This window comes from Quercus lobata, chromosome 6, assembly GCF_001633185.2.
Source record: "Quercus lobata isolate SW786 chromosome 6, ValleyOak3.0 Primary Assembly, whole genome shotgun sequence".
NCBI lineage: Eukaryota > Viridiplantae > Streptophyta > Magnoliopsida > Fagales > Fagaceae > Quercus > Quercus lobata.
The window spans coordinates 12911314-12925129 of record NC_044909.1 but is presented as its reverse complement, the minus strand read 5'-3'; the positions used below and the strand labels follow the sequence as shown (position 1 = coordinate 12925129).

Sequence of the window (13816 nt, the reverse complement as noted above, 5' to 3'; positions counted from 1 at the left end):
TCCATCCACCTTTCAACCTACAATAAATCGTGCCAATTATGTAGCCATTCACTCAAATGAAAGAGGTAACTATAGAAATGTTTTTAGTTCATTGCACAAATTATAATTTACAATTGGATGATAATATTAATAAGCATAAATCATCCCAGTTATCCATATGTAGCTAAACTTTGTCCTTCTTTTTAAAAAAAATGGTTAGACAGTGTCTTTTCTCCATTTAGTAAGGTCTTGAAAATATTACATATGAGACTTATCCAACAAAAATACAATCAGAAAATATGGGGAAAAAATAATTGTAAATTGAAAGGGAATAAATATGAATTTTGATCTATTCTCATTCTTCCTGATTGCCTTTCCTTTATTTCTTTCTTTCCTATTTCATCTTTTTCTTTTTCTTTTTCTATAATCATGATTGTCATTCTTGCTTTGTCTGTTTTTGACAAAGGTGAAAAATTTTAGTTATGTTTTTACCTTTTCATTTATCGAATATCAACATCGATAAGGATCCTTTATATGCTTGAAAATATATCCAGAAGTAATTTTGGGACATTTTCATGATAAGAAATATTATAAATGATAATTATGTATCCAGGCATGATTTTGGGACATTTTCATGACAATAAATAATCCAAAATTATAATTATAATTTTTAAAGCAATTTTATTTGAGATAATTACACAAAAATCAAATTTACTTATAGAGTTTTGCCTTTATCAGCTTACCAATTTTAATTACATTCACCAATGTAACCATACTAATCCTGTGCCAACTGCCAACTAGAAACTCTATATATAAGACTGACGAATTATAGGGTCAATCAAACACACATCACTTGCAAAGAAAGAAGTTAAGACATGATGTTTCTAGCTACTTCCATTGTCACCACAATTGCATCACTTATGCTCTTCCTCCTTCCAAAATCCTATTCTTCTGAAATCACAAAATCTAATTCCTCACTCCCAGAGGTTGATATTGATCTTTTGGAATTTCCTCTAAACTTAGAGTACCTTGAAGCTGAATTCTTCTTGTATGGCGCTTTGGGTTATGGCCTGGATAAATTTGCACCAAATTTAACCTTGGGAGGTCCAACACCCATCGGCGGTAAACGTGCAAATCTAGGCCCCTTTACTAGAGATGTCATTAAGCAGTTTGCTCTCCAAGAAGTTGGGCACCTAAGGTTCTATGTCTAATATTTATTTTCTTTCACACTAATGTTAAATATATCACATTTTTTGACATTGTCACTTTAGTTTGTGAACTTTTGTCATAAAATAATTAAGTATGATTTCTTTTTCTTTTTTGGGTGAAAATTAAGTAATATTTCATCATTTTACATAATTTTAAATCGGTTTTGTAGCAATTATTGCATCCCTACCAAAGTGGTAATGGTGATACATACTTTCTTGATGTAGGGCAATTCAAAGTATAGTTAAAGGATTCCCAAGGCCATTGTTGAATTTGAGTGCTGAATCATTTGCTAAGGTGGTGGATAGCGCATTTGAAACACAATTGGTCCCTAGTTTTGACCCTTACAGAAATGGCCTTAACTTTCTCCTTGCATCCTATCTTATTCCCTATGTTGGGCTCACGGGGTATGTTGGAGCAAGCGCCAAACTCCAAGATCCTAAGTCTAAGAGGGTAAGCCTCAAATTTGACAATCAACTTTATCCATTTTTTTTTTTTTTTTCTTTTGAGAAGAATGAAAGTTACAAATGAGTGATGTTTAAGATAAGACAAATTTTACTATATAAACTTTATAAATTGATGCGTTAATAATAACAAAAAAAGTAATTTAAATATTTATTTATTATGTTTTCGAAGTAGCACCAATCATATTCATAGTTAAGTTAGTTTGTAAAGTCTTTGTAGTAAGTTTGGTAGTAGTTTATATATATAATATAAGATGAAAATCTTTTGACTTTTTATTGACTTCTTGTAATTTTACCACATAAGCTTTTCAAAACTCACATTTTCCCGCATTAGTTGTCTTTTTCTTTTTTTTAAATTCAATGAAGATTCCCTATAAAACCTTATATATTCACGTCATCCATTAGAATATTATCACTTCATATTTTCTTTAAATAGTAGAACAAGTAATTTTTTATATACAAACACCTATTAAAATCTATCATTCCATATTAAAAAAAAAAAATGCAACAAAGAGAGATTACCATATTTTGTTGAACTTTTTCGTGCATTTCACGCATTATTGACTAATAATGCTATATAATAATGATGCATGCGTGTGAATGTTCAGCTTGTTGCTGGCCTTTTGGGTGTGGAATCAGGCCAAGATGCAGTTATTCGTGCATTGCTATATAGGTACAAAAATATCAAGGTTAAGCCATACAGGAAAACTGTTGCAGAGTTTACGGGCCGCTTTTCACAGCTCAGGGATAAGCTAGGAAATGCAGGTGTAAAAGATGAAGGCCTTGTGGTTCCTAAGGATGAGGGCGCTGAGGGATTAATTATAGGCAATGTGCTTGCTGGGGACAAATACTCAGTTGCATATGACAGAACTCCCGAGGAGATATTGAGGATTGTATATGGGAGTGGCGATGAGCGCAAACCTGGGGGTTTCTATCCAAAGGGAGCCGATGGTCGTATTGCCAAATCTCATTTGTCTAAAGCTTAATTACTAGAATACTATTGTAGCTATATATGTGTTACTGAATTCACTGATTTTCAACTACTTTGTGGTCCTATATAAGAATAAGAAGTTTTCTTTAATAATGTGATAAAGGGAATTTTGTTTTGTGTGTAATCAATGTGTTCAAAAGCTTAGACTCCTAATTCATTCGATCACCTTCTTTCTTATAAGGAAATCACTTATATTGCAAGATTCATCTTCTAAACAAAATCGTATTGACTTGAATAATCTTCTTTTAGATCCTAAGTTATGAGAAAATGTCTTATCTTTTCATATTAATGATTATGATGAAATAAAAATAGTATATTTACAAAAATGCATTTTTCAACCTCTTGGCCATAATTTCCCTAAAAAAGAAATTAGTGGAATATTTTATCGATTTAATCCTGAACTTTATCTATTTGCGCTTGGTTTTTTTTTTTTTTTTTAATGTGAAGTCAATATATTCAAGTTTAATTTTTATTAAATTTTGTTTAATTTAAGTCTTGAAAAAAATTCCTGAACCGCAACTACAAGTATGTGATGACATTAGCATCAACTCCTTATCCACCGTCTCAGATAACAACCCAAATGCATCCTCAAACTTGTATTCTCCGCAAACCCCATTTATCAATGCATTATATATACACTGCTGTGTTGGGTTCAATCCTCATAACAAGAGATTCCTCGCTTCCTTCACCTTACCATGCTTGCACTTGCACAACCCTGACACTACATTCGTATAGCTCACTGCATCAGGAGAGCACCCTTTATTCGTCATTTCTATTATTGCCTTTGAAACTAAGTGATAGTGTGGGGTTTTCTACATGTTTCTCATTTTTTTGGTCAGTTTTTTTTTTTTTTTTAATTCTTACTACTTTCCTTGACATAAGAAGATTTTCCTATGACATCATTCACATGTTCTGATGAATTCTGTGCTAATCTTGAACGGAAGCAAAGCCATGATGTTGTTGCTGCTTGCTGTGATGTATCTGCATCTACTGGAGTTTGGAAATAGCTTTACTGATTTGTGTCAGCTTTTAAAAGATTACTTGTGGCAGACAAATGCGCCGATGATTTGATCTTTTTTTGGTTAAGTGAAAAACGAAAATAATAAATTAAATTTATAATAAGGACTAAGTGTTAGTCCCAAACTCTTCTTAAAATGACGTAATTATTTTCTAACAAGGTATAGTTGATACAATATATTATATTTTCTAAATTAAACTATCTAGATTTTTTATTTGAAAGTCTTTTAAATTTTGTAATTTTTTTTAAAGGAAGTATAATGCAATTTATATTAAATTATTATATAAGGCGAGATATTTTGTAAGTAATGCAATATGAGGTTGGAATTTATTTCTAATGCTCCTTATAAATGATTCATCATCTATATGTCTTGAATGGCCTAAATAGGAAACAGATTTAAGTAAATCCATCACTTATATTAGGAAAAAAAATTCAAGACATTTTTTTTTTAAGAAACAAAATAATTTTATCAAGACTTTAATAACATAATAATAAAAATGTAATTTTATCAAAAGCTTACCAACGTTACATTGAGATTGATGTAATTTTCAATGAAGCAACTTTTCTTTTTAGACAAACTCTGAAGCATCACCAAACTAGACAAAATGGACTGAATGCATCAAAGTGGACCAAACGGACTGAATGGATGAAATGGACTAAAATAGACTAAAGTAGACCGAAATGCTACACTAATGTGACTCAATAGGAACGTAATAACAATAAATTCTAAGTTTCAACTTTTAGATATTATATAGATGTGGTTTACTTTAGTCTATCTTCCTTGTCTCCTTTATAATACTTGGTTGTAAGGGGGAAATGTGTTGGGGTGGTTGACTGTAGCAGGCAATCTGATCTGCAGGAAATTTTGTATCAAAGTTGTTCTATAGGTTGGATTACACTAGCAACATTATTTTATTTTTTTATTGCGTAAGATGTCTTCTTAAAAAAAAAAAAAATATTCTAGAATCTCTTGTTGCAATTTGAGATCTGACAATGCCTTGCTATTCAATTATTATTTGTGCTTATTTGTACGTCTTTGTGCAATATATCTTTATTCTTTTAGAATCGTCTGATTTATAATAATTATTCTTTACCATTACACATAGACACCAATAAGTTTTCAGCAAACTGTGGCCCCAAGGTTTTTATTCGATCATAAAAAAATTTTACCAATTAAGCGAATTAGAATTTACCACAAGATTTTACTCCTAGATTAATTTGAATTAACCATTAAAGCAATTCTATTTTCTCACTTTCCTTACATTTTAAGTTTTTAAAAAGTGGACTGATACTCTTCATTTAAAGTGAACCACCACCTATAAGTGTAAAGATGGTTGTTCCAATATAATGTTCCATCATAGATTTGATAGAAACAGAGACGTGCCAAGGCCAAGTATTCTTATGGATGAGGGGTGCAATACAAAACGGGTCCAAAATAAACATGGCATGATATGATACATGGTTAACCTGAAGGAGACCCAATGTAGTGCCAATTCAGTTTATATTGCCTAAAGCCAGTAAAAGTAAAAATCACATGCTCTTGACAATACAAATTAATCCAATGAAAACACGTCTTGAGTCACATTTGATATACTGGTATATTGCACTTATAATCATTTAACTGTAGTGGGTAGGATAATGTTAAAACGTGACAAGAACCACCCCTGGGTTGGAGGCTATATCCATTACCACTTTTCATATACAAAATGACCCAAAATATATTACTATTACCAAGATCTGATTTTCCCTTAGTAACCAAGTGACAGGCTGCAGAAGAATCCATTTCTCGGTTTTTGTTATGGAGACAACTCTCTTGCAGTGGAACAGTACTCTTCTATGTGTTCAAGAACTTGTAAATAACCCGGCAGCCTTCTATACTGTATTTACATGATTGAATTCTCAAACCTGTGCATCATTGGAGTATCAGTAAATTCTCAAAACTGTGAATTATTAGTATAACTGTATAAGCAATATTGCAGACTTGAGATGACAAACAATTATTTTATAAAATTACAACTTCAACAATAATCATGGGGTTCAAACTGAATAGACTATGAATCATATTCAAGTTAATTCAGTTGTAGGCATATGCCCACCAGTAATAGTGATGCAGTTTCTTTCAGCTCAATTCCTATAGAACTCATTTTTTCAGACTTCAACTTTTCTTGATGGTAAATGCACCATCTATTTTTCAACTTCAAAGCCTAAAATTGAGAGTTGTTCTAAGCATTAGGATGAAGAAAAGCACAGGCCATTCAAAAATTTTCCATTTGTGCCACCTCAAATCATGTGTTTCTAAATTAATAAGGCCATGACTCAATCCCCGTAACATATGCAGCATTGGACAGCACCTAACTCACATGAAAGCACATCAAACTGACTCAGAAATCACAACTATTTGATGAAGAGAATAACTCTTACCAACATCTGAGGAACTTTTAGGAATATAAAAGATAAGGAGTATATAACGCTTGAGACTGCTACTGCTGTAACAATGTTGTGCGTAAGGCGCTTGTTGTCTTTACTGGGGACAAATGCTGTTTTCAATGTATTTGTCAGTTCAAAGAGTCTGTAAGAAATCTGCAAAAAAGCCATAAAAATTGTCAACTTTAATTATACACTTATATTTTCAAGATTTTGAAGTATGAACATCTTTTACTTACTGCAACATATATTGAAGTGGTGAGCATAAAATTCAATAATGGGTAGTCTGGGATCAGAGAGAGCAACAATTTTGGCTGACCATCTGGAACACCCGACCTGCAAATTCATTGAATCATTAAAAAATAGTATTCCATATATGTATCTGAATGGATGAATATATGTGCAAATGTACATACTACATATGCATAACATGTCAACCTTACACAGAAAACTACAGTTCCATTAAGTGTCAGACACTCAAAAATAAGCTTCAATAGGATTTTTATGTTTTCTTTCAAAATTCAGACTTTATAGAGGGCAATAGGTACTACTGGTTTAGCTAGGACCCTCACAAAGCCAATGCAAAGATGAGAAGCCTGTCCTAGAAATCAGAGATGCAATCTGGACCTGCTGTAGGCTATCTACTAGTTTAACAATAAGCATCAAACCATTAATTGCAAATAACAGCATCAGATATACTTTGATATTGATGAAGCCCTTAAAATTTCTAGCAGGCTTTCACAGCTTATATGCTTTAGTATACCTTAACCAGATATGGATTTGTGAGATGTAGGTCTCCAGAGTTATCTTTCCAAGCCATCTAGAAAACCAAAGAATTAATATCATGAATCTTATTCAAAGATAAAATGAATTGAAAATAAGAGGAAAACCAAGAAGAATCTACTCGAAGTTGCCCCCAGATAGTGGCCTTATGACTTACATATAAGGATAATTCCATGACAAATGAATTAAAATAAAGGCCACTTACGCAAAAAGGGTCAAACTGTAGCTACGAAAATGCTGGGTGACATTTCGCAAACATATGTAGACCCTGATCAACAATATTGAATGATACATCACATATTAGCAGAAGGTTTTGATTAGTGCAAAACACCAAACATATTTGAGTTAAGATATGCATACGTTATTGGAATCCACGAAGTGTATGGATGGAATTTGTTGTAGGTGATCTTGTCTAGCTTGTATATATACTCAAACCACATGTATCCCACCTAGAAATCCACCAGAACTGTTTGCATGAGAAATGAACATTTAAAAAACAGAATTTTGTTTAATCATAAAAAATACCACTAAAGATATCAATGCAACAGCCGTTTTAATTGATATTCTGCGCTTTGCTTCTGTTTCTTCCAATTTCTCCATCAACCTTTCAACCTACAATAAATCGTGCCAATTACTTAGCCATTCACTCAAATGAAAGAGGTAACTATAGAAATGTTTTTAGTTTATTGCACAAATTAAAACTTACAGTTGGATGATAATAAGCATAAATCATCCCAATTATCCATATGTAGCGATCAAGGCCTGAACGGAAATGCCACTCATGCAATCGGGGCAACTGTGATTTTGCAGGATTTGGGTCAGTGTAACCTGCAACGATTTGATGATTTGAGGAATTTGGGTCAGTATGACCAGCAATGTTCTAACAGGGAATATGAAGCTCTGACAAGTCACTAACCAAGAAGGAATGTTAACGGGCTCCAAATCAATTCAAACACTCCAGGTACTTCCCATACTAAGATAACTACTAAGAAGCAAGCAAGGATTTTTACAGCCATGACTGACCCAATCTCATTATACTTGTTCAGAATACCAAGCGCCCCATAAACCATAAGAGTGAAAAGGGTGTGCATGGGGCAAATGTAGTATAGCATGTAACTGTTGTTAAGGATGATACAAGTGAAAAATACCAAGAAATTAAGCCTCCACATCATCTGCTTACAAAAAAATACAAAATGGTTGGAAACACACTAATTTGTGGGAGAATTCAAATAAGAAATCTTTAATTCTAGTGACAGCAAACCTGTGCAAATCTTCCAAGGCTGAAATCTTTGCGTACATAATAATATGAAAAGTTCCCAAATCCAGTCATCCACACATATGCAGCAATGAACATTCGGATAGCATTATAGATTTCTGCTGCTGCGAAGTAATGATACATCAGAAAAAGTACCTGTAAGATTGAAGAGAAAAGTAAGATTACTAATAATGGTGTGGAAATAAGAGCTGCTGACTGCATGAAGCCTAAACGGCATAAAATAAAGATTTTTATCCCCAAATACAGATACATTGTTTATGAGATGGTGAAAGTGTGCTTCACTACTAGAGTGCCTGTTGCTCAATGTTTTATGTCGGGCATACGCTCCCAAATCAACAAGCCAAGAGTGTTGCATGGTCAAAGCTTTTACCCTTTATAAATTAAAACATTTGACAAAGAATATTTCAACAAATAGATATATATTGAATGAGCTGACTAACCTGCATCCAACCTTTCCACTCTTCAGTTTGATGTCTATTTAAATAAAGAATAGATTTCCCTGTGATTGGTGACTTATCATTATGTATTTTGAAAGAAGTTACTGCTGAAACTATGATAAGAAGGGAGTAGAGAAATATGAAGAGATCCCGATTATAACTCTGCATGGACAGATAATAGTCAAGGAAAGAAACCCAATCAGTGGCCAAAAAGATAATAACTCAAAAGATAAATACTTATATTTATGCAGTCCATCTATATCACTCCCAATTCACAATTCAATGAACTTTCTAGAAGTAAAGATGCAAATTTCAGCTTCTAAGTGCAAATGATTGAGACTAAAACGTAGCATAGATCGAATGAAATTCTGCACTATATGCTTGTTCCAAAAATGATTGCAGTGACAACCATAAAGCATTAGGACTCATAGTTAAACGTGATTGCAGTGGCCTTAATCAAACTACATTATTTTCATGTTGCCTGACTGTATTAAATGCTTGTTTAGAGAAATGGCTACCCCAAAGCTAATGTATTTTTCCTACAAAAACGAATGAAATAAATAAATGCAACATGATAAAGCAATAGAACCTTTGTCGATGAGCCAAAGAAATCTGTGCGGTCACACAAGTAAAAATAAGCCAAGAGCAAACCAAATTCAGACCTGCAAGTGCAAATGAGAGAAGAGGAAGAAGAAAGAAAGTCAAAATCAAATTCACTTGCAGAGTAATACTTCTCAATTTCATTCAACAAAGTAATTTGCTCACATGGCTCTAAGCGTCAAACGATGTTCAAGCAAGAAAGAATCCTCCATCACGAGGAACCTAAAAAAAAAAATCATGAAACAAGACATGTAAGCTTGACTGCCTATGCAAGCATTAATTGATAATAAGTTGACAACTTAAAGACACGAAGACAGTCTCTAGAAACCTGAAGAAAGGAGTTGTAACAAATGAACTTCGAGATTTAGGAGAGGCTGATTGGAGACCTCCCCCCTCTAATAAAACCGCTCTGTCATCTTCCTTCACCGCATCATTCCCTAGTTCCACCAAATTCACATCCGAGTGCCTACTAGTAAAAACAGCAAAATGATCGTGACAAAACTAAGAAATAAATAACTAAAAAAATAAAATGTATTTTTAAAAAAAATTCTTAGCCTTAAATGTTCTTCTTTATTTTTGACAATAGAGAAACATTTAACACATTAATAGATTATCATCTAATAAGTCTTACATTTTTTTCCTCAAAAAAAATAATTAAACCTTACATTCTTTTTAACCATTTGATTTTCACTCTCGCTAAAAGATATATAAACTATTAGAATTTTGGTTAAATGATTAAATTCATCATTTCTTAACAGTTTAAACTTTTGAGACAATTGGTAATTATCATGATATTAAAGCAAGAGGTCCTAAACTTGACCCTTGTATCCACTCTACCTCCTATGTAAAATGTTAAAAAACCCTTGCTCTTGAGCATGAGCATAAACTGCTTAGCCTATCAGGGATGAATACCCCTGGATTAGCCAACAATTAATTTTGGCGGGTAGGGTTAGTTGCTCATAGGTTTTTACTCGCTAGAGGTGATTCCAAAGGACTTCTTTAGAAAGGTTCCCTACGTTATCCAAAAAAAAAAAAAAATAGTTAAAAAACCCATGTGTTAGGCCTCTCTTATCAAGAGAGAATCTGGGCCCACGTATGAAGGAGAGTGTTAGAATTATGGTTAAATGATTAAGTTCACCATTTTCTAACCGCTTAAACTTTTGGGACAATCAGTAATTTATCACACTCCAACATGATTTCTTATGACAATGCCATGAATGTATGTTGCATAATGATACATAAACATACAAATAAACACATACATGCATAATTCTTTTTTTGATAATGTGGGAGAGCGGGGATTTGAACCCTGGATGACCATACATACATCATACACCAAAAATAACATAGAATGCATCATTAAACCAAATAGTAAGTTTATAAATTCAAGAAATTCAATGCTCAACTCATAAAAAAGAGCTCAAAAACCCTCCTCCTTATTTCTTTACTAATGTTTCACCACTTAATAACTTCGAATCGGATTAATATTTTGAAAATAAACCTTTCATAAATGAGACAAAATTGCAATCCAAAAAAAAAAAAAAAAAGGAGACAAAATTTTCACAAATAAATAAATAAAATATGAAACATACACTTTGGGAGGGGCTACATTTTTGTAGTACTCCAAATACTCAGAGTAAATCCAAGCTGCAATAACAGGTATGGTTCCAAGCAAAAACGACACCTGAAATCAAATAAAACGACACACATTACAAAGAGTAAACTTACACTACTACCACTAGCAATAGCAAAAGATTGAGAAACTGAGTAAAAAAAAACATAGTTCAGCACGAGATCTACCTGGCCAGGAGTGATTGGACCAACGATGAGCATTTTTTTGGAGAATGAGCCAAACAGAGCCTTACTGTTTGAAAACCTACAAATTGGGTTTAGAGAGATTGGAATTGGGTGGTGAGAAAAGCAACGAGCATTTCCCACCGAATGTAGCAGATTAGATCTGAATCTGAAAATGAATTTAGAGAGAGAGAAATCAAAGCAGAGGGCGTAAGATTTGAATGAGAATGTATGTAGCTGTGGTGGTTTAGGGGTTCGTATCGTATATTTTACACACACAAAAATAGATAGACAAAGAAAAGTGTCGGAGAATGTGAATTTAAAAAACGAGTTTTTTAGTGGAGGAAGACGCAGAGGGAGAAAGACACGGAGAGAGAAGAATGTTTGTGATATAAATGTGTGACGATAGAGGTTGGTTTAGTGAAAGCGCTGTTTCTTCTTACTAATGCTAATAATTAATCATTAATCAAAGCACTAAAATTAATCTTATCAAAAAAAAAAAAAAAAAAATCATACCGACTTCTTCTTGGGTTTACTTGTATTTTCACCTTTGATTATATGCTTTAAAAAATAAAAACACATTTATGGTAGGTTGAGTTCATTAAAATAAATTTATGATACACTAGTCAAATCTCCTATGATGATTGGGGGCTAGATCAAAGGATAAGATCTTTCTATTCATTATGTATGGTTTTATTTTATCTTAGCTTCGTTCTCACCTCACCTTGCATAACATGATAAGTGCCTTGCCTCATCCCCATTGTTTAAGGCTCCGCAAAATTTTACTATGTGTTAATTCACCACGTCCAACATGCTTGTTACAATTTTTTTTAATTAATAAAACTTGATTCATTAATATAAATATACTTGAAATTATAAATAAATTTATAACATTGAATCAGACTAATTTTAAGCAATAACTTAATAATATTATTTAAAGTGTTTAACAATACAATATCACAACAACAACAACAACAAACAAAAAGTTTAAATCCATGCATTTAAATACTTAGTAATACAATTATAGGCCATATCAATGCAGGGTGTGGTAGGCATGGTTTTAAAAACTGAACTGGTCAATGAACTGGTTTGGCTCCCATTTCTCGGTTTTTATCGGTTTTTGACCGATTTTGGCCAATTGTTGATTAGTTCTGGGCAGTTTTATCAGACCGGATCACTGCCCAACCCCAAACCAACCCAATTACTTCGAGTCTACCATTTCTAGACTTGTCGTCGACCAGTAAAAGGGGTCGGTTCGGATGGTTGGACCTCGTTGGAGACCGGTCTGTTCTCGGTCAGGGTTGAAATTTGCAAAACTACACTAGATTTTGCTGAAATCCTACAGATCTTGCTGAAATCCACCGGATCTGTATCAAATCGGGCCGCATATGCTAAGATTTGGCCGGATTTTGTTGAGATCTCGCCAGATCTTAATGAGATCTAGCCAAATCTCAACGAGTTCTCGCCGGATCTCGCAAATATCAGGCCATTTCTCAACTGATCAAACTAAAACCATCGGCGAAACACTCCCATCAATGGAAAATGCCGACTTTTTTCCGATGATAATATGGTCGGGTCGGTTTTTTCGGTTTTTCATGATCAGACTTGTCAACCGACCCGCTGGTCTCGGGTTTTAGGGGTGGCGACCCGCCGCCAACCCATCACCAACGTCGGGTCGGCCGATTCTCGGATCGGATTGACCAGGTTGACCGGGTGGGTTGGTTGGCAGGTTGGTTTGGACACCCCTACTCACCATATCTCTAAGGCAAATATGGTGAGGCAAAGTGTGACAAGGCAAGGCAAAATTGTTTATCCCTTATTATCTCTTAAGCAATATATGTACCCTTAATTATCTTTTTCTTTTGTGGGTTCAAATTAATTCAACTTGAAATATTTGTAATTCAAACCCTACATACACTAAAAATCAATTGTTATTTTGTTATGATATTAAAGAACAATCATCATAAAGTAGATATCATAAGTTAAATTTCTATCATTAAAAAAAAAAGTGACTATGTCTATATCTATTTAATTATAATAAAATTATCTATTGTTAATTTTTCTAAACTTTCAAAAATGACAATAATATCTAATTGAAATTGATTTAACAATTCCACCGTGGGTTCCGAAAGTTTAGAATCCGGCCCAAACTCTATCTGGGCCCAGGGCCCGTGCCGAGGATGTCGTGTGCCGAGGACGAATGATCGAAGGCCGAGGTGTCAAGGGAAACGGCTGAGGACTACCCTGTCCTCGGCACTCCAGGACTTCAATAGGAAGATCAACGTCTTGGTGAAGGCTATCCCCAAACAGCCCCTTGAAGGGGATGTGAGTGGAATAGGGCCCACATGGAGGTACAGTGCAAAATAGGTTCAAGGAAAATACGTCCCCTCCACATTAAATGCACCGGCCAACGTCCTGATCATGTTAATGAGAAAAGACGCTTGGACGGTGTAACTTCGATCCTCGCGACTAAACAGAAAAGTAAGAGGGGACAGCTGATGGGACAGGTACAGAAGTAAGCACCTGCCTGACCAACAAATGGAGGGATAGGATCAACCAAGAGGGACTATATAATGTAAAAGTGAGTGCGCCAAAGGGGGCGGGGAAAAATGGCCAAAAACCAGAGCCTCCCAGCCCGCCTCTAGGAGAAAGACTCCAGGGGCGAAGACGACTTAACCATGCATGGATATCACGAAAAACCCACCGCCTGGTAACCAAGGCCTAGCCTTTCAAACCCATACTCTACAAATGATATTGTTTGGGCATTTTTCCGTGCGAACCCAATACTGTTACGGTTCATTACGAAATCGTGTCCTTACAATTGGCGCCGTCTGTGGGAAGGCT

General features: G+C 34.2%; 2 protein-coding genes across 3 annotated transcripts; one reads left to right on the top strand and one right to left on the bottom strand.

Annotated features, from left to right (window-relative positions):
• Positions 1-854: 854 nt before the first annotated feature.
• Positions 855-2635, top strand: LOC115994665 (desiccation-related protein PCC13-62-like). The gene is made up of 3 exons (XM_031118883.1): positions 855-1177; positions 1413-1638; positions 2258-2635. The coding sequence occupies exons 1-3, from the start codon at positions 855-857 to the stop codon at positions 2633-2635; spliced, it is 927 nt and encodes a 308-aa protein (XP_030974743.1).
• Positions 2636-5145: 2510 nt separating this feature from the next.
• On the bottom strand, positions 5146-11372 carry LOC115994663 (protein REDUCED WALL ACETYLATION 2). Of its 2 annotated transcripts, none has more exons than XM_031118881.1 (16): positions 10979-11372; positions 10771-10862; positions 9507-9647; positions 9344-9400; positions 9168-9240; positions 8582-8740; positions 8127-8276; positions 7782-8037; positions 7572-7693; positions 7391-7477; positions 7226-7314; positions 7071-7133; positions 6846-6902; positions 6322-6418; positions 6080-6238; positions 5146-5563 (listed from the first exon to the last, which is right to left on the bottom strand). In XM_031118881.1, exons 1-16 carry the CDS (start codon positions 11009-11011, stop codon positions 5558-5560), a joined length of 1641 nt encoding a protein of 546 aa, XP_030974741.1. In that variant the 5' UTR covers positions 11012-11372; the 3' UTR covers positions 5146-5557. The 2 variants fall into 2 exon arrangements, with proteins under 2 accessions (XP_030974741.1, XP_030974742.1); XM_031118882.1 differs by having other exon boundaries at positions 9507-9644.
• Positions 11373-13816: the final 2444 nt, after the last annotated feature.

What these genes read in the sequence shown, in the direction of transcription:
- LOC115994665 (XM_031118883.1), top strand. Translation starts at nt 855, where the DNA reads ATGATGTTTCTAGCTACTTCCATTGTCACCACAATTGCATCACTTATG. An exon ending in CAAGAAGTTGGGCACCTAAG is followed by an intron (nt 1,178 to 1,412) that starts GTTCTATGTCTA and finishes TTCTTGATGTAG; the next exon opens with GGCAATTCAAAGTATAGTTA. An exon ending in AAGATCCTAAGTCTAAGAGG is followed by an intron (nt 1,639 to 2,257) that starts GTAAGCCTCAAA and finishes GTGAATGTTCAG; the next exon opens with CTTGTTGCTGGCCTTTTGGG.
- LOC115994663 (XM_031118881.1), bottom strand. Translation starts at nt 11,011, where the DNA reads ATGCTCATCGTTGGTCCAATCACTCCTGGCCAG. An exon ending in GTTACAACTCCTTTCTTCAG is followed by an intron (nt 9,401 to 9,506) that starts GTTTCTAGAGAC and finishes TTTTTTTTTTAG; the next exon opens with GTTCCTCGTGATGGAGGATT. An exon ending in CCCGTTAACATTCCTTCTTG is followed by an intron (nt 7,694 to 7,781) that starts GTTAGTGACTTG and finishes AAATCGTTGCAG; the next exon opens with GTTACACTGACCCAAATCCT.